The sequence below is a fragment of the Microcaecilia unicolor genome, chromosome 2 (genome assembly GCF_901765095.1).
Source record: "Microcaecilia unicolor chromosome 2, aMicUni1.1, whole genome shotgun sequence".
Classification (NCBI taxonomy): domain Eukaryota; kingdom Metazoa; phylum Chordata; class Amphibia; order Gymnophiona; family Siphonopidae; genus Microcaecilia; species Microcaecilia unicolor.
This window is the reverse complement of record NC_044032.1, coordinates 626,680,212-626,707,089: the sequence shown is the minus strand read 5'-3', so window position 1 is coordinate 626,707,089 and position 26,878 is coordinate 626,680,212. Positions and strand designations below refer to the sequence as shown.

General features: G+C 48.0%; 1 protein-coding gene across 1 annotated transcript in view; it reads right to left on the bottom strand.

Annotated features, from left to right (window-relative positions):
• INPP4B (inositol polyphosphate-4-phosphatase type II B) overlaps positions 1–26,878 on the bottom strand; it is an 853,440-nt gene that overhangs the window by 561,221 nt on the left and 265,341 nt on the right. Inside the window, exon 5 of the mRNA XM_030192243.1 lies at positions 7,799–7,878. Within this exon, the coding sequence (XP_030048103.1) occupies positions 7,799–7,878 (80 nt within the window). The remainder of the gene's footprint in view (positions 1–7,798; positions 7,879–26,878) is intronic.

Genomic DNA, 26,878 nt, shown 5'->3' with positions numbered 1-26,878 from the left:
CAATGCGAGGTACAAAATATAAAATTTGAAACAAAAAACAGTAAAACAATCAGAAAATCATTATAATGTGTGTATATATATATATATACACATACACACACATTATACTCCACCCCCAATCCATACCTGTAGATATTTCCTCTCATACTGAATATTCAAGGGGACCTGATTTTACAGGAAAGGGCCCATATAAGCAGATTCCTGTTTCCTAGTACACTGTAGATGAACTTGGGCTGATAAAGCCACCAACTCCAGCTGTGAAAACCACAACTGGTGCCTCAGCTCTTACGGAACCAAATAAACTGGATACGACATCATCTTGAGAGCAAAAACCCAGAGGAAGCCAATGTAATTCAGCAACAATGGAGTCGCATGATCTGAACTTATTTGTTTGTTTTCAAGAATAAATCAATGGTGCCAATGAACAGTCTTTTGGAGAAGGCCCTCATATAGAACATTTCGATAGTCAAATATAGATGTAACAGGTGCTTAGATTAAAGTTAATTCCAATTTTAGCATTACAGATTTCACATGGTGTTGCATCGGAAGCAATCCAAACGAAGACTTAACGGTGGAGATGTGAGTCTAACTCCCAACCAGTCCTGCTATATCACAAATACGTCATTTTATCTAGGTTCAAAGTGAGACGATTACTTTTCAATCACCATGACATGGTGCCCAGACAGGCAATTGTCCCTTGGGGATTGCAGCTGGATGTCATCCACTAACACAGGGGTGGTCCTCGAGGGCCACAACCTAGTCGGGTTTTCAAGATTTCCACCATGAATATGCATGAGATCTAACACAATGGAAACAATACATGCAAACCAATCTCATGCATATTCATGGTGGAAATCTTGAAAACTTGAAGGGGTTGGGGGCCCTTGAGAGCCGTGGTTGCCCACCCCTGCACTAACAAGTGCCCCAGAATGCCATTAAATAATAATAATGGTAACAATAGTGACAAAAACAGTATGAGAGACAGCATGCAAGTATCATTTTCAGCACAGTTGAGAGTATTTTTCGCAGCATAAATACTTCCGTACCTATTTTAATCAACGTCACACCCATTGTGTTTTTGTATTATTTTTAATGCAGGAATGCTGTCAACTGTTTTTTTTTTTATGTCAAATACACAAAGGATTTACAGTTTAGCTTTACTTTTGTTTTTCACACCATGTTTGATCATATAAGCTTTCCATTAGGCGTGCACAGCGTTCTACTTTTCCAGAGAGTAAATTTGCCATTGAGGTTTAGTGTCAGTGAGTGCCTGTGTGTTGCTTTTTACCATCTTCGCATCTTTATTCATTTAGCACACAATTGTTTCAAGCTGGTTGTATTACTGGCCGCAATCCACCAGATGCTAAATTCTATGACGCGCTCCATTTTCCCCCCCTTAATTAAAAAATGTATGACACCAATGTCATTGTGAAAAATACAGGGCAAACTTGATCAAGTGTGCATCAGTGATGTAGCCACGGGCCCACTCATTTTCAGGGCCGGGTCGCCACTGCTACACTCGGGCCGCCACTGCCCCTCCCCTTACCTTCCTGTGTCTTCTCCTCACTCAGTCTGTCACTTTCCTTCTTCTGTGTGCCAGGAGCTGGAGAGAGACGGACCATGGCACCGGGCCCCCCCTTGAAGGCTTGCCTACCCTGCCCCCCTCTTGGTGGCCCTGCTCACTTTGGGCTCAGGCCCACCCAGCAGCAGCACACTCTTACTGCTGTTGGTGGGAGTCCCCAAGCCTCACCAGCTGAAAACCTCCTTATAAGTGGCCAGGATTCTCTCCAATGCAGCTCCGCAAATTGCCCGAGTTTTGCCTGGGCTGCCTGATGCTGGCACTCGGTTATAAGTTGTGGCAGCCATTTTTACTATGGAGCCGTTAGAGGAAGGAGCGAGAGGGGTTCCCTCCTGCTCCCATCACCCTACTGGACCACCATGGATTTTAAGGAGTCCTGGGGAACCTATTCCGACTTGGGGGGGGGGGGTGTCTTTGTCTTAACTTTGCCTAGTTAACTTTGTGGGTGCAAGCACAGAATACTGCTAGCACCCACATAACTCCCGACTCCCCCCTGGTCAGAGGGGGTCTTTAGTTGTCAGGGTGTGGGAGGGGGGTATTTACTTGTTGGGGGGTGGTAGGGGCAATCGGACCTTGCCAGGGGAGGGGGGAGGTCTGGCCAGTACAAGAATTTATATAAGAACTGGATGAAATTCAGTGGGATCTGCCCTACTGGCATACTTAGCTGGGCAAAGTTAGGGTTGCTTTTTATGAAGTCCTACATGCCTGGTTATCTATGTAGGTGTTAGCACTGTATACTGCCTGCACCTGCATAACTCCCAGCTCCACCCCCTGTAATGCTCCTGACCTGCCTGCTTGGGTTATGGCTGTTGCCATGGTAATATTCAGCAGCACTGTCCGGGTAAGTACTGCTGAACAGGGGCGTATCTGGAATCCGGCGGTAGGGGGGGCCAGAGCCAGAGAGGGGGGGCACATTTTTACCTCCCTCCCCGCTCCGCCGCCACTCTCCACCCCCCCCCCCCCCCCCCCCGCGGTCGACCCTACCCCGCTGCTTACTTTTGCTGGCGGGGGGCCCCAACCCCCGCCAGCCGAGGTCCGACCCGCAGTCTTCATATTTCGTCTTCCTCCGACTCCTCCGTGGCCATGCTGTAAGTAACGCTGCTGATTCGTTGAATCCAGTTCGGAGTCTGACGGCGGGGAGGGGGGCCAGGGCGAAATCTGTGGGGGCCCAGGCCCCTGTGGCCCCACGCAGATACGCCCCTGGCTGAGCAATGGTGGCTGGGCGGGCACAATTGATTTAAACATACAAGAATGCCTCCTACTCAGTTAAATCGCTTTGAATACTGACCTAAGCAAAGCCTCAGAAGCTTAGCCGAAATTGGGTGGCAGAGCAGGTGGGGGGAAGAGGGGTTGGTGGTTGGGAGGCGAGGATAGTGGAGGGCAGACTTATACGGTCCGTGCCACAGCCGGTGATGGGAGGCAGGGATAGTGCTGGGCAGACTTATACAGTCTGTGTCAGAGCCAGTGGCGGGAGGCGGGGATAGTGCTGGGCAGACTTATACGGTCCGTGCCAGAGCCGGTGATGGGAGGCAGGGATAGTGCTGGGCAGACTTATACAGTCAGTGTCAGAGCCAGTGGCGGGAGGCGGGGATAGTGCTGGGCAGACTTATACGGTCCGTGCCAGAGCCGGTGATGGGAGGCGGGACAGGTGGTTGGGAGGCGGGGATAGTGCTGGGCAGACTTATACGGTCCGTGCCAGAGCCGGTGATGGGAGGCGGGACTGGTGGTTAGGAGGCGGGGATAGTGCTGGGCAGACTTTATACGGTCCATGCCAGAGCCGGTGATGGGAGGTGGTTGGGAGGCGGGAAATACTGCTGGGCAGACTTGTACGCTCTGTGCCCTGAAAAAGGCAGGTACAAATCAAGGTAAGGTATACACATATGAGTTTATCTTGTTGGGCAGACTGGATGGACCATGCAGGTCTTTTTCTGCCGTCATCTACTATGTTACTATGTTATAAACAATTTGAAAAGTGCATCTTTACATTGTGATACAGTGCAGTGTTTCCCCTTCCTCCATTTGCAGACTCAGGTATGGAGGTCTCAATAGAGTTCCAGGGACTGGGTAGGTGAAAAAGACTGGTGGCGTATATGAATTCTATATGTACCCTTGAGTGCTGAATCTATAGAGAGCGTGTAGGTATGTGTTTGCGGAGTTGTCACTGGGGAAGAGTGGGGTAGGGGAGTGTGTTTTGGGATGTGTGTGTGAGGGTCAGGCTTATATTCGAAAGAGAAGGACACCCATCTTTCGACACAAATCGGGAGATGGGGGTCCTTCTCGCAAGGTCGTCCAAATCGGCATAATCGAAAGCCAATTTTTTGACAATCTCGACTGCTTTCCGTTGCGGGGAAGACCAAAGTTCACAGGGGCGTGTCGGCAGGGTAGCGAAGGTGGGACTGGGGCATGATTAGGAGATGGTCGTCCTCGGCCGATAATAGAAAAAAGAAGGGCGCCCCTGACGAGCACTTGGACAGCTTTTCTTGGTCCATTTTTGTTTCACAACCAAGCCTCAAAAAGGTGCCCGAACTGACCAGATGACCACCGGAGGGAATCGGGGATCACCTCCCTTTACTCCCCCAGTGGTCTCTAACCCCCTCCCACCATAAAAAACAAGTTTAAAAATACTTTTTTGCCAGCCTCAAATGCCATACTCAGGTCCATCACAGCAGTATACAGGTCCCTGGAGCAGTTGTAGTGGGTGCAGTGTACTTCAGGCCGGCGGACCTTGGGGGGGGGGTGGGGGGGTTGGGGGGCTCAGCACACAAGGTAAGGGAGCTATGCACCTGGGAGAAATGTGTGAAGTCCACTGCAGTGCTCCCTAGGGTGCCCGGTTGGTATCCTGGCATGTGAGGGGGGCCAGTACACTACGAATGCTGGCTCCTCCCAAGACCAAAGGGCTTGGATTTGGACGTTTTTGAGATAGATGTCTTTGGTTTCCATTATCGCCAAAAACCGAGGACGACCATCTCAAAAACGACCCAAGAACAACCATCTCTAAGGTCGACCTAAATGTCAAGATTTGGGCGCCCCCGACCGTATTATCGAAACGAAAGATGGCCGCCCATCTTGTTTCGATAATACGCATTGTCCCGCCTCTTTACGGGGCCGTCATGCGAGGGCGCCCTCATGAAAACTTGGGGGCCCCGTTCGATTATAGTCCTCGGTGTTTTCTGGCGGTGCAATCCTGAGGGATTGGATGGATATGTGATGGGGTATTGAGAGGGTTGGGTATAAATTTTTGGGGTTCTTATTACTCTTCCTCAACCCTCCTACATATTTCCCCCTTTCACTCCCCCCTCCCCCCACAAAATGTCTTCCTAGCTATTTCCTGCTAGCTCCCACTGTACTAAGTCTGTTCGCATATGCATAAATCTGTACAGCAGATGGACAGACAGATAGACCAACCCTCCCTAACAGGCACCATTGCTACAGCAAAAAGTACATAGAAATGATCTTTTCACTCTCTCTACCAGATCTTTTCAGGAAACCTCATCCTGTTTGAAAAAAAAAAAAAAAACATTTATCACAAATACCCAATCTAAACATTAAACGTCATTTGGAAACCACGTCTCAGGTGTCTGTCTTCATCATATCAATAGGTTATTGGCATGATTAATGTACAAAATAAACCTCCAATGTTATTCTCAAAAGTTTAAGTCGTCAGTGCTTGGCCGCATTAAACAGCACATGTGGTTTTATAACAGGGCACCTAGGGTAAGAGAGTAACCTGTTGACTATTAAGTGTCTACTTTATTAAATACTAGTGTAAGTGGCAGCCGCAGATATTTCCATCAGCCTTAGGGCAGGTATAAATGATAACACGAAGATTACAGAATTGTATAATCCATGTATGTTTGGGCATTTTGTCCATGCTCCGCCCAAACTCCTCCTCATGCATGTCCACGGATAAACTATGCACTATTATATCACTGCATGTACTTTACAACAGGTCAGCACTCTGTAAGGGGTTACTTATGCGCATATGTTCAAAGCACTCCCAAAGGGGGAGCACATTTTACCACTTACAATGCACATCCACTTAGAAAACTGCCCCCTTACTGCAAATAAACCATATTTACAAGAAAGTCTCCTATATTTGAATTTTAGATAGAATTTTGTTGTTGTTGTTTTGTACCTAAGCTAAAATAAATTCTCTCAGGACAACATTCAGGGGTCCTTTTACTAAGCCACGTAAGCGTCTACGCGTGCCCAGCATGCGCCAAAATGGAGTTACCACGTGGATCTTGCGGTAATTTCATTTTTGGTGTGTGTCCGATACGCGTGTAAGAAAAATATTTTTTTTATTTCCGGGGTGCACGTAACAGACATGCACCAAGTGGCGTTTGGCGCACGGAGGTCATTAGCGCCCAGTTACCGCGTGAGCCTTTACCACTAAGCCAATGGCTGGCGGTAAGGTCTCAGACCCAAAATAGACGCACGGCAATGTTCATTTTGTCGCACGTCTATTTTCGGCAAAATTTTTTTAAAAGGCCTTTTTTACAGGTGCGCTAAAAAAATGGATCGCGCGCCCCCACAACCCACTCCTACACTACCGCAAGACATTTTCCAGCGCACCTTTGTCAAAGGACCCCTCAGTGACACTTTTCTGGCTAGGAGTAACTCCTACCTGGGTAAGCCTTGCTGAAAATCTATACTGATAGAACTGGAGCAGTCTGGGGGTGGAGCCAATGCATAGCCAAGATTTATCTGGGTAGTAGTAGTATCACTTAGAGAATGACACGGGGACAAAATTTGTCCCCATCCCTGCCCCATCTCTGTGGGTTCTGTCTCCGTCCCCACCCCGCCCCCACAGGCCCCATCTCCATCCCCGTCCCGTCTCCGCAGGCCCTCTCTCCGTCCCCGCAGGTTCTGTCCCCGTCCCCATAGGCTCTGTTCTCATCTGCAGAAGCCTTAAACACTTATGATTTTATATTTCAATCTTTTTATTAAAGTATAAAAAGGAACAATATGCTGTGCAACTGTTGTGTATAAATTGCAAACAGAAAACAATAATAACAACGAGCAGCTATAATAACCCTCCCATCAACACCACCCTCTACCCTTCCAACCCCAACAATAGCTGACTTCTACTACCTCAAGAAATCCTAATCCACCCCATTAAATTGTCCAGGGGTACAAAATACAACCCATTCTGTATATCCTAGAGGGGCGAAATATTCCCTATGAAGCACTGTTATGATTTTTTAATCTGTGGGTGAATAAGTCATCAACAATCTCAGAATTCAGTTTAGCTCTCCAGTCTTCCACAGTCCCTCCTGCAATAGGAGATGTCTTCTTAGAAGATGTGCTGGTATCAGGATATACAGGAACTCCCCCATGCAAATTTTGCTAGCCGTGGCCAGTATGTCTGCTTGTTTTTCCAAAAAATAAAAATATTGTCGTCTGCATCAATCAAACATAGATAACAGTCCAATTCATTAACAGGCTTCAAAGTAGAAAGTACATAAGTATTGCCATACTGGGAAAGACCAAAGGTCCATCGAGCCCAGCATCCTGTTTCCAACAGTGGCCAATCCAGGTCACAAATACCCAGCAAGATCCCAAATACCCGGCAAGAAAGTGACACGGGGTCCTCACAGGCTGTGTCCCCATCCCCGCTCCATCCCCATGGGATCTGTTCCCATCCCCGTGGTTACCGCGGGTCCCCGTGTCATTCTCTCTACGACTGTCTTACTTTGTCCATATAGAGCTGGAGCAGACTGGGGTGGAAATACAAGTTATCTGGGTATCGATGTCTTACTTAGTCCAAATAGCTATCCTAGTGTCAGTGTTGAATATCGATGGAACCAGGATAACTTCCAGCTGCTGTTATATACTCACATATGCAGCACCTGTATCCAGATATGGCCCTGGTACTGAACATCCAGGTATAAGATTAAACTCTACGGTCGTCATTTAAAAGCAACATCAACCGTGGAGCTAAAAAATCAGGAATCTGCCTTTTAAAGTCACCTTTAAAAGGGTTCTGTTATTTCAGCTTTAACTGCAGTTTCAGCAGAGGACAAATAGCCTTTCTAACCCGGTGAAAAGAAAGCTCCAGCTGAAATAAGTGGCCTTTCATGAAAGTGAAATAGGCACTTTAAGCTGACATACATGAGAAATACTGTAATTCAGAGATGGTCAAGACCAGTATAGCAATTGTTACTGAATGTCACTGACTGTTCATTTAGAATGGCATCCAAAGGACTAGGGACCTACTTCAGGCTGAGAGTCAGTCGTAGCTCCTTTGACTTCACTAGGTCCCCTACTTTAAAGGTAGTGCAGCCCAGGAAGCTTCGCTAGAAAAGAAACAGGAAAAGGAAAAGGAATAGTTATTCATTTCTGGTGCTTTAATCGGTTCAATATCATTGCTCGCAAATCACAAGAATCAGAAATTAAACTGGAGCCTACTGGATACTGCAGAGTATCTCTGATGGCTCATTGACATGAATTATCAATAATTTGTAAAGCTCAATTTTTACAGGAAAAATATATATCTTATTCACTAAAAAGTACCGTATTTTTCGGACTATAAGACGCACTTTTTTCCCCAAAAATTTGGGAGGAAAATGGGGGGTGCGTCTTATAGTCCGAAGGTAGATTTGGCTGGCTGGCTGGCTGGCCGCCCGCCCTCCGAGTTCGGGATCGCCCTCCCCTTGGCCCTCTCACCACTTCTCCCTACTCACGTCACACGATCTTCCCTGGTGGTCTAGTGACGTCGGGGCAGGAAAGAGCCCCCTCTTTCCTGCCCAGCGCGCTGCTCTCCGTCCTCCTGTATGCAGCCTGACGGTCGCGGCGAGATTCAAAATGGCCGCCAACGTCACTAGACCACCAGGGAAGATCGCGTGATGTGAGTAGGGAGAAGTGGTGACAGGGCCAGGGGGAGGGCGATCCCGAACTCGGAGGGAGGTATTCGGACAAGACGCACCGGAGCACCTAGGTTTTAGAGGAGGAAAAAAGGAAAAAAAATTTTTCCTATTTCCCTCCTCTAAAACCTAGGTGCGTCTTATGGTCCGGTGCGTCTTATAGTCCGAAAAATACGGTATATACCTTGACTAAAAATAAAAAATGGCCGCCTTCAGTGTTGATAACCTCGTGGAGAATGCCAAGTAAATGTAACATGATCACTTTCCCCCTGGATTCTATACATGGCGCCCCATTTAAGAGGTGGTAAGTGCTCCCATATCTACTATATGATATATGACAGAGACATTTAAATACCTATGCGGCATAAATACACAGGAGGCGAGTCTCTTTCAATTGAAAGGAAGCTCTGGAATGAGGGGGCATAGGATGAAGGTGAACTGGGATAGGAGTAACCTGACTGGAAATTCTTCTTCACAGAAAGGGTGGTGAATTGTGGACATGAAAACAGTATCCCCAAGTTTTGCTGAGGACGTCCTTGCAAAACATCCCGATGGAGGGACGGAAACCCGTATTATCGAAACAAAATGGACGTACATATTTCGTTTCGATAATACGGTCGGAGATGCCCAAATCCTGAAATTTAGGTCGTCCTTAGAGATGGTCATCCCTAGACTTGGTCCTTTCTGATTTTTGGCGATAATGGAAATCTAGGACGCCCATCTCAGAAACGACCAAATGCAAGCCCTTTGGTCGTGGGAGGAGCCAGCATTCGTAGTGAACTGGTCCCCCTGACATGCCAGTACACCAACCGGGCACCCTAGGGGGCACTGCAGTGGACTTCAGAAAGTGCTCCCAGGTACATAGCTGCCTTGTGTGCTGAGCCCCCCAAAACCCACTACCCACAACTGTATACCACTAACATAGCCCTTACAGGTGAAGGGGGGCACCTACATGTGGGTACAGTGGTTTCGGGTAGGTTTTGAAGGGCTCACATTTACCACCACAAGTGTAACAGGTAGGGGGGATGGGCCTGGGTCTGCTTGCCTGAAGTGCACTGCACCCACTAAAACTGCTCCAGGGACCTGCATAATGTTGTGATGGAGCTGAGTATGACCTTTGAGGCTGGAAAAAATATTTTTAAAGATTTTTTTTGAGGGTGGGAGGGGGTTTGTGATCACTGGGGGAGTAAGGGGAGGTAATCCCCGATTCTCTCCGGTGGTCATCTGGTCAGTTCGGGCACCTTTCTGTGGTTTGGTCGTAAGAAAAAAGGACCAGGTAAAGTCGTCCAAGTGCTTGTCAGGGACACCCTTTTTCTCCCATTATGGGTCGAGGACGTCCATGTGTTAAGCACGCCCAAGTCCTGCCTTTGCTACGCCTCCGATACACCCCCTTGAATTTTGGCCATCCCTGCGACGGAAAGCAGTTGGGGACGCCCAAAACTGGATTTCCATTATACCGATTTGTGCAACCCTGTGAGAAGGACTCCCATCTTCCGATTTGTGTCGAAAGATGGGTGTCCTTTTTCGAAAATCAGCCTGATAGTATCTCTAAGGGAGAGAAAGGGATAGTAGATGGCATGGAAGGGCAGACTAGATAGGCCATATCGGGCCTGACATTCAGCGCTCCTGGTTGGTTAAAATAGAACTAATATTCAGAGCGAGATAGCCGGTTATCTGCGCTGAATGTTAGCGCTTTGTGACTAGCTGCTAACTCCCACAACTTAGCCGGCCACATGTGAATATCTAGTGCGGTTAAGCAGTTAAGATAGGTCACTATAAACCACTATTAACTGAACTGGCTAGCGATGAATATTTGCTTAGCCGGTTAAATCACCACAGCCAAAACTGAAACCGGAAATTCAATGCCGGTCGCTGGATATGGACCAACACTGACTATCCGGAATTAGTGTCGCCGCAGGCAGCTGACTATTAGGGGGGACGGTCTTTACCTGCCTTCATTTTTTCTCTGTTTCTATCCCCCTCCCCCCCCCCCCCCCCCCCGATATTCAGCGCTATTTAACTGGCCAGAATGGCTGTTAACCGATTAAATAGTGCTTAACTGGCTATCCGCCGATATTCAGTGGGAGATAACCGGCTATTCCCCCCCCCCCCCCCCCCCCCGCTGAACATTCCTGGTTATCAGCTAGCTGGTTATTTCGCTCGATATATCTGGCTATCCACCTATTTTTAAAGTCGGTTTAGCGGCCATAATTGGCCGCGTAAAAAGGTAGGATATCTTTGGCTGTTTTTAAAGATAACCGGTTAAGGGGACCTTTTACTAAGCCACGTAGGCACCTATGCACCCAATGCGCGCCAATTCAGAACTACCGCCCGGCTACCACATGGCCCAGGCAGTAATTTAATTTTTTACATGCTCCCAATATATTCGCCCGAAAATTTCCGTCCTGTGGCGCTAACCGGGCGGTAATCTGCATTGTACATATGCTGATGCTTACTGCCCAGTTAACATGTCAGACCTTACCGCTAAGTGAATGGGTGTGGTAAGGTCTCAGGCCCAAATTGGATGCGCGCCAATTTTCATTTTGCCACACGTCCATTTTTGGCCCCCCCCCCCCCCCAGGCCTTTTTTGCAGGTGCGCTGAAAAATGGACCTGCGTGCGTCCAATACATGCATCTACACCAGCACACGTCACTTTTCAGCACACCTTAGCAAAAGGACCCCTGAATCTCAACCTAGCCGGTTATCTTTAAACTGGCCAAAAATAAACTGGAAATTCAAAGCCTGTCACCGGAGACGGCCCATCATTGAAAATCCAGGCTCAGCGCCAACAGCGGGAGTTAGCTGCTCTAACTCCCATGGTCTGAATATCGGTGCCCAAATTTAGATCCAGATAGCACGCACTAATCATAACGTGCTAGCTGAATGACGCAGGAATGCCCACTTTCCACCCGTGCAGCACCCCCTTCTAAAAGTAAATTTTAAAAATAGGTACTACACAGGGTTAGTGTACGTAAACTAGCAAATTGCCATATAAGCATAAGCATTTGCCATACTGGGGCAGACCAAAGGTCCATCAAGCCCAGTTTGCTGTTTCAACAGTGGCCAACAGACATCACAAGTACCTGACAAGATCCCAGAACAGTACAATACATTTTATGTTGCTTATCCTAGAAATAAGCAGTGTATTTTCCCAAAGGTCATGTTAATAATGGCTTATGGACTTTTCTTTTAGGAAGGTATCCAAACCTTTTTTAAACCCTGCTAAGCTAACTGCTTTTACAACTTTCTCTGGCAACAAATTCCAGAGTTTAATTACACGTTGAGTGAAGAAACATTTTCTCCAATTTGTATTAAAATTACTACTTTGTAGCTTCATTGCGTGCCCCCTAGTCTTTGTATTTTTTTTTGTTTCGTTTTTGGCTTCGGCTGAAACTAGGTGATATGTTTTGGCTGCAGTGTCAGTGCTGGCCCAAAAGCCTCTATATCGGTTGGGACTATCCTGAAAGCACACTTCTCCAGGAGTCTCAAAGACTAGATTTGACACCTGCTGGTAGAAAAAGACACTAACATGATGTAGGAATATTCAGCACTTTAACCGGCCAGGGTAATCGCATAAATAGGACCACATAAAAGTCAGTTCTGTCTTTAAGCGGCAACTCATGGGCAGTTAAGTTCTGAATATCGACTTAAATGGCCATGTGTTAGCCAGCTCCGTATAAACTGTATATTCAATGCCGGAGCCCGGACATGGCCAGCACTGAATATCCAGAAACAACGCCAGCGATAGTCATCAAAACAGTCATCACCACCGGCTGAATATTTACCCCATGACTATTGATTTTTGAGTGCACATGTAGCTAGTGTGCCAGTTTCTGAAGCAATATATATATATTTCTGTGAGCATGCCAATGGACAGAAGCATGTTATTTTTCTAAAGAGAAGTAACATCTTTTGCAAATTTTCATGGGATGACCCAAAGGCCTAGTAGGTAGCACAGGTTTAACTTACATCTGAAGCACCAGATCCTGGCAGGGCTGCCAAAAGACTGAGCCAGACCCAGGGCAGGGCTACCGCCGCTGGGCCTCCCCCCTCCCCCAGGATCGCCACTGCCCCTCAGCTGCAACTACAAATACCTTGGCTGGCAGGGATCCTGAGTCCCCGCCAGCAAAACAAGGCCCCTTCCAGCGCCGCTCCCCACCCCGCCGCACCACAAAATAGTTTAACACGTTCTGTGTTTGCCTGTTAGCGTGCACTAACCCCACATTAAGGGCTTAATGCTCTTCATTAAGTACATAAGTATTGCCATACTGGGAAAGACCAAAGGTCCATCAAGCCCAGCATCCTGTTTCCAACAGTGGCCAATCCAGGTCACAAATACCTGGCAAGATCCCAAAAATGTACTAAACATTTTATACTGCTTATCCCAGAAATAGTGGAGTTTCCCCAAGTCCATTTAATAATGGTCTATGGACTTTTCCGTTAGGAAGCTGGCCAAACCTTTTTAAAACTCCGCTAAGCTAACCGCCTTTACCACATTCTCTGGCAACGAATTACTACTACTACTAGCATTTTTCTAGTGCTACCAGACGCACGCAGCGTTGTACATTTGACATAGAGAGACAGATGAGTGAAGAAAAACTTTCTCTGATTCGTTTTAAATTTACTACATTGTAGCTTCATCGCAGGGCCTCATAATTAAGGAAATATTACCAGAGAAACCTTCAGTTAAATTCAATAGAGTGAAAGAACCACAGCTGGATCCTGTCGAACCACAAGTGCAGATTGCCTAAAGTCTAGAAGGAAGGCATGGGGAGATGCACATGGCTGTGTATGCAAGCAATAAGGATCCTTCTCCATCTTCCTTTCACTCTAAAGATCAATGTATTAGCTTGAAGGAAGGGCCAATATGGCTATCAGTAAACTCACAACTTACTTTCTTAAGCATCCCTAGCAAACTGTGGCTTTCATTCATACGATGCCAATTACTATGGTGGAAAATCTCTGCGCTGCTGCTTTAAATGGTATGAAGAGCAAGAATGATTCATGGTCTCAGCGAACCTGTCTTGGCTTCCCACCTTTTTCTCAGTGACACATAAATATTGCAGTATAATTGAATGCATTTGTTACAGGAATAATACTCAGAAACACATCCAAAATCGTTCACAATTAATCACAAGAGCTGTGGGCATTTTATCTGTGATGTTAAAAGAGAACAGTTTTCCTTCACTATGATGCATGAATAATCTATGAGAGGAAAAAAAATGAGTGCACGTTTGTTAGTGATTCTTGCTCTGATGTTTCTTGTCAGTGCTCAGAGAGGGAGCGTAGACCCTGGCACTTAGGTGAATTAAGTTGCAGACATGGCAGAAGGGTCGACACGATCTCCGAAAACATACAGAGAAAGGTGAAAAAGTTCATGAAAGACAGACCTAAGCCTTACTGTTATTTAAGTTAGATTTTGCAGCAGTGGCATAGCCATGGGACGGCCTCGGGGGCCTGGGCCCCCTCATTTTTAGATCAAGCCCCCTCTGTGGAGGTCTCCAAGTTCTGCCTATGTTGTCTGAGCAGCATGTTCGGCTGCCGATGTCGGCATATTCTACACATGCCAAGTTCAGCCACTGAACTCAGCGTGCTCGGGAATGCCAGCATCGGCGGCTGAAGTGCACTGCCAACTTGGGTACTTCCTCTGGCAGCAGGTACACAGATTCACTCAGGAGACCTCTTTGGCTGGTGGGGCTTGTCACCCCTACCAGCAAAGGTAGGCTTTAATGCAGTGAGTAGAGAGAATACCGGGACTCCACAGTCTACCTTTGAGCCCCTCTCCCCCAAAATGGACTTCTGGCTGTTGCTCTTACATGCTTCCTGTTGGACACCTTCTGAGGAAGATCTGGCTCCTCCCATTTACTCGGTGATTTATATTTCCATTCAAAAGCTCAAGCTTACATGCTATTGGGCCATTTTCTTAGAATAAACTTCCTACTATTCAGATTAGACTGGCAACCTTCTCTGGAGAAGGGACCCGGAATGTTCCACTGTAACTACATAGGAGGTTCATCTGCCCTTTAAATCTATATAAGTCGCAAAAAAAAATTGCGTATGTAAATTTGGGTGTGCAATTTAATTGAACAATCAGCTAATTAGCACCAATAACTGACTTTTTAACAAGCAATAATTGGCACTAATTAGATTTAATTGGCATTTACATGCGTAAATTTAGGAGCGGGATCCATGCCTAAAATTTCCATGCGATCTGAAAAAGGGGGCGTGGAAATGGGAGGGTAACTGGAGCATTCTTAAAATGAACACGCATTGTTACAGAATAACAGGGATACATTTGCACCACGTTACAGTTGATGGAAATGGCTGCGCCTAAAGTTAGGCGCGATTCTTGGGTGTAAGCGCTATTCTATAAACTGCTCCTAACTTTAAGCTTGGCTTATAGAATAGCGCTGTTGTTTGGCACCATATATAGAATCTAGCCTGCTACATACGTACTTGCAAACTCTACCCATTCTCTGCCCTCGTACACACCTGTCAACAAAATTTACACCGGCATGTCATGGCGCATACTTTTACACTGGTCGGTATTTTATAAATGCCCTTCTACACGTGTAAATTATAGTTTTTAGCTCAAAAATGCTTACAAAATTTACCCTCATAAAATAAAGACAATTTTATAATAAGCTATTTCATGCATAACCCACTGTTTTATGTGTGGAACCAGCTTTGAAAATTATTCTCTAAGCTTCAACCCCTTGTGGTCTTCTGGGAAAAGATAAAGCCCTTTTACATTTTCCTTAGCAGTGGGTTTTATGTGAAGCAATGATTTTCTTTTATTAGGGAACATTATGCACTCTGAGCTTGTCCTATAAGATGCTTTGATATCGTCTGCAGCATTAGTGTTACAAAAGTCATTTATTTTAAAATGAGTCCTTTCAGTTACACTACATTGTCATATCAATGCCTAACCTTTTTCAGATTTTCTTATAAACTGTGTGGAAAACACAAAGAACAAATGTAATTTTTCTTTCTGATCTTGAAGATGTTTCCTTCCCTCACTTTCCCACTAGAGAAAAGAACCCAATTTGAAATCACGTATCCCTGTGCCTCAAAGAACTTCTTCTCAAAGTCTTTAATCCTTAAAACATCTCTTCCAAAAATACAAGTGAAAGCACATCTGCTAAATCATCCCCGTTTGTGGATTATATGCTGATCACGCCTAAAGGGATACTAGGAGGGGAAGGGGGCACCACATAAAATATTTATTTATTTATTGGGATTTATTAACCGCCATTTATGAAAATATGTCCAAATAATGTACTAGGTTATTTTTTTAATTTAACTTTTTATTAAAGATCAATAAACACACATAATAGTTTATTTATTTATTGCATTTGTACCCCACACTTTCCCACCTATCTGCAGGTTCAATGTGGCTTACATAGTACCGTCAAAGGCGCTTGCCCAGTCGGCTGATAACAGATACAAGGTTGTATAGTGATCATATAAGTTATAATTGGAGGGTTGGAAGGGATGAAGATTGCGTGTTGTCCAGTACGATTATAGTCTTGTTGTGTTGCTGGGTGGGAGGTTTATGTGGGGTCGTTGGGGTAGGCTGGCATATCAACAATTCCCTACTCCCATCCCCGCCCCTTCTTAAAATCTTTGTCTAATTTCAGAACAGCTCCCCCCCCCCATCCTTTACACATAACAACTAGTGAAAACCTCTGTTGAATCACTCACAGGAGATCTGTTCAATCGCCATACCCGATATTTATTCCATATCTTAAGAAAAAATGCCAATTGTCCATTCTTGATGGCCATCAGTTCCGCCATAAGGTGAAGGTAATCCAGTTTCTTGAGATAAATGGATTGAGGAGGCAGCGATGTACTCTTCCGTGCAGCTACCAATGCCAAGCGGGCTGCTGTGGATAACTGTATACCCCAACTATGATACTCTTTTTTTTATACCAAAGGGTGCAGACTTTCCCAAATCCAAGGAACAATGAGGACTCTCAGGAGAGAGAGGGAGAGCAGTCTGGATGATACACATCTCAGTGAGGCACCCTGTGGTTAAGGGGTTCCTTTTACTAAGCTGCGCAGGCACCTACACACGCAGAACGCGCATCAATTTGGAATGATCGCCCAGCTACCACGTGGCCCAGGCGGTAATTTCATTTTTTTATACGCATCCACTACATGCGGTAATCAGCACTGTGTACACACTGACCACTACCGTCCAGTTAATGTGTGAGACTTTACCGCTAAGTGAATGGGTGTCGGTAAAGTCTCAGACCCCAAAACGGTTACGCGCCAATTTTTAATTTTGCCGCACGTCCATTTTCAGCAAAAAAAAGAGGGCCTTTTTTTACAGGCACACTGAAACATGGATCTGCGCGCGTCCCAAACACGCGTCTACAACAGCACAGGCCATTGTTTTCAGGGCACCTTAGTAAAAGGACCCCTTAGCTCTTTTAAGCAGCAGAGACAAATCGGACATACCATGTAACGCATGCGCTAGTGTTTACCACAGCTTAGTAAAAGGAGCCCAAAAGTTAGAACTGCTTTTTATGAAGATAAAGTTAGCCAGACAGGAGTTAAATATTGCTGCTATTTGCATAATTTTGGCTATGCCCCCAGGCTCCTTACCCCCTTGCCACACCCAATCTTTACTCTTCCTCAGCTCATGCAGATACGTTTGGGCCATACATCAACTTTTATGGACAAAATGTATCTGTTTATCATTGACAGACGTTAAAATCAAAAGAATTTATGTTGTTCATCTGATACTGTCCATATAAGTGCTTTTAAATATCAACTCGTAGGTTGGTAAAGTGAGAATTTTTTAAATTTAATAATTATTCATTTTCTAACAAAAAAACACAAGTACAATACTAAGCACCCTGTTTACCAAGGTGCGCTAGCGTTTTTAGTAATATCTACCCAGAACTAGCTAAACTTCAGAAAATGATTGAAATCAGTATTGTTTAAGAAGGCTTATTCCCCAGGTTCAAATTAATTTGAATTAACTCTTACCATTAATAAGATCCAAGGACACTAATTACCTGTTATTATCTCTTGCCTGTTGCTGTTTAATTGTTATTTCCTATCTTATTCTCAATTTGTATAATTGTTTTTTTTCTCTTGCACTGTAGCCTTACTACAGATCTATGTAAGCCACTTTGAGCCTGCAATCAGTGGGAAAATGTGGGATGTAGATGTAATAATAAATAAATAAATATGGGCATCTCTAGCATTAGCACGTGCTAATTTTTAGCGCACACTAAAAATGATAGCATGCCTATAGCACGGCTCAGTAAACAGGGCCCTTAATAGAGAAAAGCAGTGCAGAATTAAACACACACGCATAAAAATGTACAAAGAAATATGCAAAGCAAACCAAACCACCAGAAGGGTGGAGGTACACAAACTCCTACAAAAAATAAAGTCTGAGGAAAGGGGGGAGTAGGAAGAGTAGGCTCTTCAACAACACCAGTAGGCGACGTGAGTTAGGAACAATCTCTTTATTTAAATATACACTCGACTCGACACAGCCGTGTTTCGACGCAAAAAGCACTTTCCTCAGGAGTCTATGAAATAAAACCAAACAATGGTAATGAAACAAGCATACAAACAAAAATGTAAAATCTAAAGATAAATATCCAATCATACTACCGAGACCCCTAATTAAGAACCAAAGGAAATCCAGGAGCTGGTTAAATGCAGGAAAAAAAAACTAGAAACCTAGTGTTCATCACAGGGAGATAGCGAATGCTACATACCTGTAGAAGGTATTCTCCGAGGACAGCAGGCTGATTGTTCTCACTGATGGGTGACGTCCACGGCAGCCCCTCCAATCGGAAACTTCACTAGCAAAGTCCTTTGCTAGCCCTCGCGCGCCCGCGCGCACCGCGCATGCGCGGCCGTCTTCCCGCCCGAAACCGGCTCGAGCCGGCCAGTCCAGTATGTAGCAAGACAATACACTTCAAGGGAAGACACAACTCCAAAGGGGAGGCGGGCGGGTTTGTGAGAACAATCAGCCTGCTGTCCTCGGAGAATACCTTCTACAGGTATGTAGCATTCGCTTTCTCCGAGGACAAGCAGGCTGCTTGTTCTCACTGATGGGGTATCCCTAGCCCCCAGGCTCACTCAAAACAACAACATTGGTCAATGGGGCCTCGCAACGGCGAGGACATAACTGAGATTGACCTAAAAAATTTACCAACTAACTGAGAGTGTAGCCTGGAACAGAACAAACAGGGCCCTCGGGGGGTGGAGTTGGATCCTAAAGCCCAAACAGGTTCTGAAGAACTGACTGCCCGAACCGACTGTCACGTCGGGTATCCTGCTGCAGGCAGTAATGAGATGTGAATGTGTGGACAGATGACCACGTCGCAGCTTTGCAAATTTCCTCCATGGTGGCTGACTTCAAGTGGGCTACCGACGCTGCCATGGCTCTAACATTATGAGCCGTGACATGACCCTCAAGAGCCAGCCCAGCCTGGGCGTAAGTGAAGGAAATGCAATCTGCTAGCCAATTGGATATGGTGCGTTTCCCTACAGCCACTCCCCTCTTGTTGGGATCAAAAGAAACAAACAATTGGGCGGACTGTCTGTGGGGCTGTGTCCGCTCCAGATAGAAGGCCAATGCTCTCTTGCAGTCCAATGTGTGCAGCTGACGTTCAGCAGGGCAGGAATGAGGACGGGGAAAGAATGTTGGCAAGACAACTGACTGGTTCAGATGGAACTCCGACACAACCTTTGGCAGAAACTTAGGGTGAGTGCGGAGGACTACTCTGTTGTGATGAAATTTGGTGTAAGGGGCCTGGGCTACCAGGGCCTGAAGCTCACTGACTCTACGAGCCGAGGTAACTGCCACCAAGAAAATGACCTTCCAGGTCAAGTACTTCGGATGGCAGGAATTCAGTGGCTCGAAAGGAGGTTTCATCAGCTGGGTGAGAACGACATTGAGATCCCATGACACTGTAGGAGGCTTGACAGGGGGCTTTGACAAAAGCAAACCTCTCATGAAGCGAACAACTAAAGGCTGTCCTGAGATCGGCTTACCTTCCACTTGGTAATGGTATGCACTGATTGCACTAAGGTGAACCCTTACGGAGTTGGTCTTCAGACCAGACTCAGACAAGTGGAGAAGGTATTCAAGCAGGGTCTGTGTAGGACAAGAGCGAGGATCTAGGGCCTTGCTGTCACACCAGACGGCAAACCTCCTCCAATGAAAGAAGTAACTTCTCTTAGTGGAGTCTTTCCTGGAAGCAAGCAAGATGCGGGAGACACCCTCTGGCAGACCCAAAGAGGCAAAGTCTACGCCCTCAACATCCAGGCCGTGAGAGCCAGGGACTGGAGGTTGGGATGCAGAAGAGCCCCTTCGTCCTGCGTGATGAGGGTCGGAAAACACTCCAATCTCCACGGTTCTTCGGAGGATAACTCCAGAAGAAGAGGGAACCAGATCTGACGCGGCCAAAAGGGAGCAATCAGAATCATGGTGCCTCGGTCTTGCTTGAGTTTCAACAAAGTCTTCCCCACCAGAGGAATGGGAGGATAAGCATACAGCAGACCTTCCCCCCAATCCAGGAGGAAGGCATCCGACGCCAGTCTGCCGTGGGCCTGAAGCCTGGAACAGAACTGAGGGACCTTGTGGTTCACTTGAGATGCGAAGAGATCCACCAGGGGGGTGCCCCACGCCTGGAAGATCTGTCGCACCACACGGGAATTGAGCGACCACTCGTGAGGTTGCATAATCCTGCTCAACCTGTCGGCCAGACTGTTGTTTACGCCTGCCAGATATGTGGCTTGGAGCACCATGCCTTGACGGCGAGCCCAGAGCCACATGCTGACGGCTTCCTGACACAGGGGGCGAGATCCGGTGCCCCCCTGCTTGTTGACATAGTACATGGCAACCTGATTGTCTGTCTGAATTTGGATAATTTGGTGGGACAGCCGATCTCTGAAAGCCTTCAGAGCGTTCCAGATCGCTCGCAACTCCAGAAGATTGATCTGTAGATCGCTTTCTTGGAGGGACCACCTTCCTTGGGTGTGAAGCCCATCGACATGAGCTCCCCATCCCAGGAGAGACGCATCCGTGGTCAGCACTTTTTGAGGCTGAGGAATTTGGAAGGGACGTCCCAGAGTCAAATTGGAGCAAATCGTCCACCAATACAGGGATTCGAGAAAACTCGTGGACAGGTGGATCACGTCCTCTAGACCCCCGGCGGCCTGATACCACTGGGAGGCTAGGGTCCATTGAGCAGATCTCATGTGAAGGCGGGCCATGGGAGTCACATGAACTGTGGAAGCCATGTGGCCCAGCAATCTCAACATCTGCCGAGCTGTGATCTGCTGGGACGCTCGCACCCGCGAGACGAGGGACAACAAGTTGTTGGCCCTCGCCTCTGGGAGATAGGCGCGAGCCGTCCGAGAATCCAGCAGGGCTCCGATGAATTCGAGTTTCTGCACTGGGAGAAGATGGGACTTTGGGTAATTTATCACAAACCCCAGTAGCTCCAGGAGGCGAATAGTCATCTGCATGGACTGCAGGGCTCCTGCCTCGGATGTGTTCTTCACCAGCCAATCGTCGAGATATGGGAACACGTGCACCCCCAGCCTGCGAAGCGCCGCTGCTACCACAGCTAGGCACTTTGTGAACACCCTGGGCGCAGAGGCGAGCCCAAAGGGTAGCACACAGTACTGGAAGTGGCGTGCGCCCAGCTGAAATCGCAGATACTGTCTGTGAGCTGGCAGTATCGGGATGTGTGTGTAGGCATCCTTCAAGTCCAGAGAGCATAGCCAATCGTTTTGCTGAATCATGGGGAGAAGGGTGCCCAGGGAAAGCATCCTGAACTTTTCTTTTACGAGATATTTGTTCAGGGCCCTTAGGTCTAGGATGGGACGCATCCCCCCTGTTTTCTTTTCCACAAGGAAGTACCTGGAATAGAACCCCAGCCCTTCTTGCCCGGATGGCACGGGCTCGACCGCATTGGCGCTGAGAAGGGCGGAGAGTTCCTCTGCAAGTACCTGCTTGTGCTGGAAGCTGTAGGACTGAGCTCCCGGTGGACAATTTGGAGGTTGTGAGGCCAAATTGAGGGTGTATCCTTGCCGGACTATTTGGAGAACCCACTGATCGGAGGTTATGAGAGGCCACCTTTGGTGAAAAGCTTTCAACCTCCCTCCGACAGGCAGGTCGCCCGGCACTGACACTTGGATGTCGGCTATGCTCTGCTGGAGCCAGTCAAAAGCTCGCCCCTTGCTTTTGCTGGGGAGCCGCGGGGCCTTGCTGATTCGCACGCTGCTGACGAGAGCGAGCGCGCTGGGGCTTAGCCTGGGCCGCAGGCTGTCGGGAAGGAGGATTGTACCTACGCTTGCCAGAAGTATAGGGAACAGTCTTCCTTCCCCCGAAAAATCGTCTACCTGTAGAGGTAGAAGCTGAAGGCTGCCGGCGGGCGAACTTGTCGAATGCGGTGTCCCGCTGGTGGAGAGACTCTACCACCTGCTCGACTTTTTCGCCAAAAATGTTATCCGCACGGCAAGGCAAGTCCGCAATCCGCTGCTGGATTCTATTCTCCAGGTCGGCGGCACGCAGCCATGAGAGCCTGCGCATCACCACACCTTGAGCAGCGGCCCTGGACGCAACATCAAAAGTGTCATAAACTCCTCTGGCCAGGAATTTTCTGCACGCCTTCAGCTGCCTGACCACCTCCTGAAAAGGCTTGGCTTGCTCAGGGGGAAGAGCATCAACCAAGCCCGCCAACTGCCGCACATTATTCCGCATGTGTATGCTCGTGTAGAGCTGGTAAGACTGGATCTTGGACACGAGCATAGAGGAATGGTAGGCCTTCCTCCCAAAGGAGTCTAAGGTTCTAGCGTCCTTGCCCGGGGGCGCCGAAGCATGTTCCCTAGAACTCTTAGCCTTCTTTAGGGCCAAATCCACAACTCCAGAGTCATGAGGCAACTGAGTGCGCATCAGCTCTGGGTCCCCATGGATCCGGTACTGGGACTCGATCTTCTTGGGAATGTGGGGATTAGTTAATGGCTTGGTCCAGTTCGCAAGCAATGTCTTCTTCAGGACATGGTGCAAGGGAACAGTGGACGCTTCCTTAGGTGGAGAAGGATAGTCCAGGAGCTCAAACATTTCAGCCCTGGGCTCGTCCTCCACAACCACCGGGAAGGGGATGGCCGTAGACATCTCCCGGACAAAGGAGGCAAAAGACAGACTCTCGGGAGGAGAAAGCTGTCTCTCAGGAGAGGGAGTGGGATCAGACGGAAGACCCTCAGACTCCTCGTCAGAGAAATATCTGGGATCTTCCTCTTCCTCCCACGAGGCCTCACCCTCGGTGTCAGACACAAGTTCACGGACCTGTGTCTGCAACCTCGCCCTGCTCGACTCCGTGGAACCCCGTCCACGATGGGGGCGTCGAGAGGTAGACTCCCTCGCCCGCATCGGCGAAGCTCCCTCCGCCGACGTAGTCGGGGAGCCTTCCTGGGAGGTGGCCGCGGTCGGTACCGCACGCGGTACCGACGTCGGGGACCTCAACCTGGGCGATGGGCCAGCCGGCGCCACGCTCGACGGTACCGGTGGCGCAAGCACCGCCGGTACCGGAGGGGTAGGGCGCAACAGCTCTCCCAGAATCTCTGGGAGAACGGCCCGGAGGCTCTCGTTTAGAGCGGCTGCAGAGAAAGGCTGAGAGGTCGATGCAGGCGTCGACGTCAGTACCTGTTCCGGGCGTGGAGGCTGTTCCGGGCTGTCCAGAGCGGAGCGCATCGACACCTCCTGAACAGAGGGTGAGCGGTCCTCTCGGTGCCGATGCCTGCTGGGTGCCGAATCCCTCGGCGACCCAGAGCTCTCGGTGCCGACACGGGGAGGAGACCGGTGTCGATGCTTCTTCGATTTTTTCCGAAGCATGTCACCGGAGCTCCCCGGCACCGACGAGGAGGACGTCGAATCCATCCGTCGCTTCCTCGGGGCCGAGACTGAAGAAGGTCGATCTCGGGGGGGCTGTACCGCAGGAGCCCTCAGGGTAGGCGGAGACCCACCCGAGGGCTCACCGCCACCAGCAGGGGAATGGACAGCCCTCACCTGCACTCCACCCGATGCACCACCGTCCGACGACATCAGCAGACGAGGTCCTGGTACCACCGACGTCGATGCAGCTATCCGATGTCTCGGCGCCGATGCAGAGGCCCGATGCCTCGATGCACTCGATGCAGGGGCGGCCGAGGAAGGAGGTCTGGACGCTGACGACGTCGATGCACTCGAAGATCCCGGTGCCGATGCCGACGAAGAGCCCGAGAACAACACGTTCCACTGGGCTAGTCTCGCTACCTGAGTCCGCCTTTGAAGCAGGGAACACAGACTGCAGTTCTGAGGGCGGTGCTCGGCCCCCAGACACTGAAGACACGACGAGTGTCGATCAGTGAGCGAGATAACCCGGGCGCACTGGGTGCACTTCTTGAAGCCGCTGGAAGGCTTCGATGTCATGGGCGGAAAAATCACGCCGGCGAAATCAAAAGCCGAAATGGCGAAATTTGAAGCACCAAATTTAGAGGGAGAAAAAATCTCGACCGAGGCCGAAAAGAGGCCTACCCCGACGACGAAAGAAAACTTACCGGGGCAAAAAAGCTGGAAGTACGGGGAGGATTTACACGAAACCCGGCGGGGGGTTTCCGGAGCACTTCCCGACTAGGACAAAGCTTTCCCGAAGGAAAAAAACACGTTCAAAACAAATTGGACGCGCGAGGTCGACTTTCCGGGGCTCGACACGGCGAAAACACGACCGTACCGAGTGCGGACAAAAGAAGACTGGCCGGCTCGAGCCGGTTTCGGGCGGGAAGACGGCCGCGCATGCGCGGTGCGCGCGGGCGCGCGAGGGCTAGCAAAGGACTTTGCTAGTGAAGTTTCCGATTGGAGGGGCTGCCGTGGACGTCACCCATCAGTGAGAACAAGCAGCCTGCTTGTCCTCGGAGAAGTCATAATACATAACAAGCCCCAGTTCCCAAATCTACCTTCACCATGAGTAGCTTTTAGCATCAAGGAAAAAATGTGGCTGATCAGGATCAAAAACCAAATACTTAACAGAAGAAAGATAATACATTTATGAGGAAAACATAACTGGAATTGACCCTTCTCTTGCTTTCCAGAAAAAGTCTTCCTATGTTCTTGTGTAATCCTAGCAACGTCAGAAACAAATCCACATTTTTTTGACACCAAAATAAATCAGATCTACAGTGGAAAAAGAAACCCCAATCTCAATAGGTGTTCTCGATCTTTTGGAAAAACAAAGACCACGATCAAAGTGTCTTAATGGACCTTATCAGAACAGCCCAAATGTTTCAAAAATCCTGTAAGATCTAAACTACCCACAGATAAATCACCAGAAACCAGACAAGCACTCCCTTCTTGAGTATCACCACCATCTTCAGATCTTCTCACAGAGTTCATAAGTATATATAACAAGCTCTGGAGAAAGGGAACAAAATAGCCCTAGGAATTTTCAATACATCTTCCATATAATTCCTGAACAAGTCCCCTGAGTAGGTCTAGAAATTAGAGGTAAATTAAGTAAAATCGTATGTTACTACAGGAGAGAGGACAAGGACTGTGTACATTGTTGGTCATATGCTTAAAGTGAATACTCTTGTTACCTTATCAGTTAAAGAAAACAGTAAAGAGAGTGGTCCAAACAAAAAGACTTGGTGTGGACTGGATTATTTTATGGAGTGGAGTAAAAAGTCTGATGCCTGCTGTTCAGCCTCCTAGGGAATCCTGGTCCCTCATATCAACACATAAGAGCATGTGCCCCCATTTCCACTGCACTGGGCATGCAGTAGGCAGTGCCTAGCTCTATAACAAGAGGTTACATGGGCACTGTTGAAACTTGGTGTAGAATGGTCGGAACACACAATTACATGCATAAATTATAAAATACTATGATTTATACGTGCTCTTCAATAATCTAGGCACAAGCATTTACAGCAGCTCTACCGTAATACTACTGGCATAACGTATGTTCGCAATTCTTCCATGATTGGTAGCACACATATTTGTGCTTTTCACATGTTATTGAAGAATTGTGTCTTTGACCCCTGATGAAGGCATAAGTGCCGAAACATGGCCGAGTCGGGTCATTTCTTTAATAAACCTTTTTGTGACTGGACTTGTGGTTTCACCATCTCTACTTTGTTTTTGGGTACTTTTTTATGCTTGTGCAGAGTTTTTTTTTTTGTTCTGTTTTTGATGCTGCGTATTTGACCTGTGAAGCTAGTGCTCGATAAAGAAAAGCAGCTGCCTATGTTTTCTCACAGAATAGACACTAAATAGGTGCGTTTAGGGGTACCTTCTTATAGAATTACCCTCCATGACCATGAAAGGTCTAATGTACTCGTTGTTCTATATAAGACTATTTACTAATTTGGATTTTGCTGACAACTGTTTAGTAGTAGCTCAAGGTGAGTTACATTCAGGTACACTGGGTATTTCCCTGTCCCAGGAGGGCTCACAAGCCAAGTTTGTACCTGAGACAATGGAGGGTTAAGGGCCCCTTTTACCTAGGGTTACCATATTCTGTCCCCCCAAAAGGAGGACACATGCCCCGCCCCCTTTCACGCCCTCGCTCCGCCACCTGTCACACACCCCATCACTCCCCCTCCCCGTCACCCCTCTCCCCTTACCTTACTACTGCCCTGGTGGTCTAGTGACCTTTCCTGCCTGAAGCGCTGCCCTGCATGCATCCTTTCTGTTGCTGATCTCGGCGCCTTCAAAATGGCTGCCGAGAGTTGAAGTCTCGTGAGGTCACTTCAACTCTCGGCGGCCATTTTGAATCGCTGCCGACATCACAACAGGAAGAATGCATGCAGGGCAGCACTCCGGGCAGGAAAGAGGGGGCTCTTTCCTGCCCCGAAGGCGGAAGAGGTCACTAGACCACCAGGCCAGTAGTAAGTAAGGGGAGGGGAGGGGAGGCTAGCAATCTGCCCGTTTGTCTGGATTTCTGGACAAATGGGCAGATTGGCAAAACCAGCCCGGTTGCCACATGTCCAGGTACATCCGGACATATGGTAACCCTACTTTTACCAAGCTGTGGCAAAAGAGGGGTCAGCGCTTGTTTTTGTTGCATGTTGAGGTCTCCTTTTACTGACGCGGGTAAAAGGTAGGTCTTTCTTTAAGGAAACGGCTGTGCGACAAGTGAAGCACTTGCCACGTGGCCATCTTGAGGGGGGGGAGAGCCCTTTCCACCACCCATTGAGGTGCTGCTGTGGTAATCTGCGCTGGGCTTGCCGCTGTTTTGTAAAAGGGTCCCTAAGTGACTTGACCAAGATCACAAGAAGAAGCAGTGGGATTTGAAGCAGGCACCTCTGGATATCAAGACCAGTGCTCTAACCACTGGGCCACTCCTCCACTGCTCTAACCACTGGGGCCACTCCTCCACTAGCTTTAAACCCTCTGCACAAACTGAAATGGCA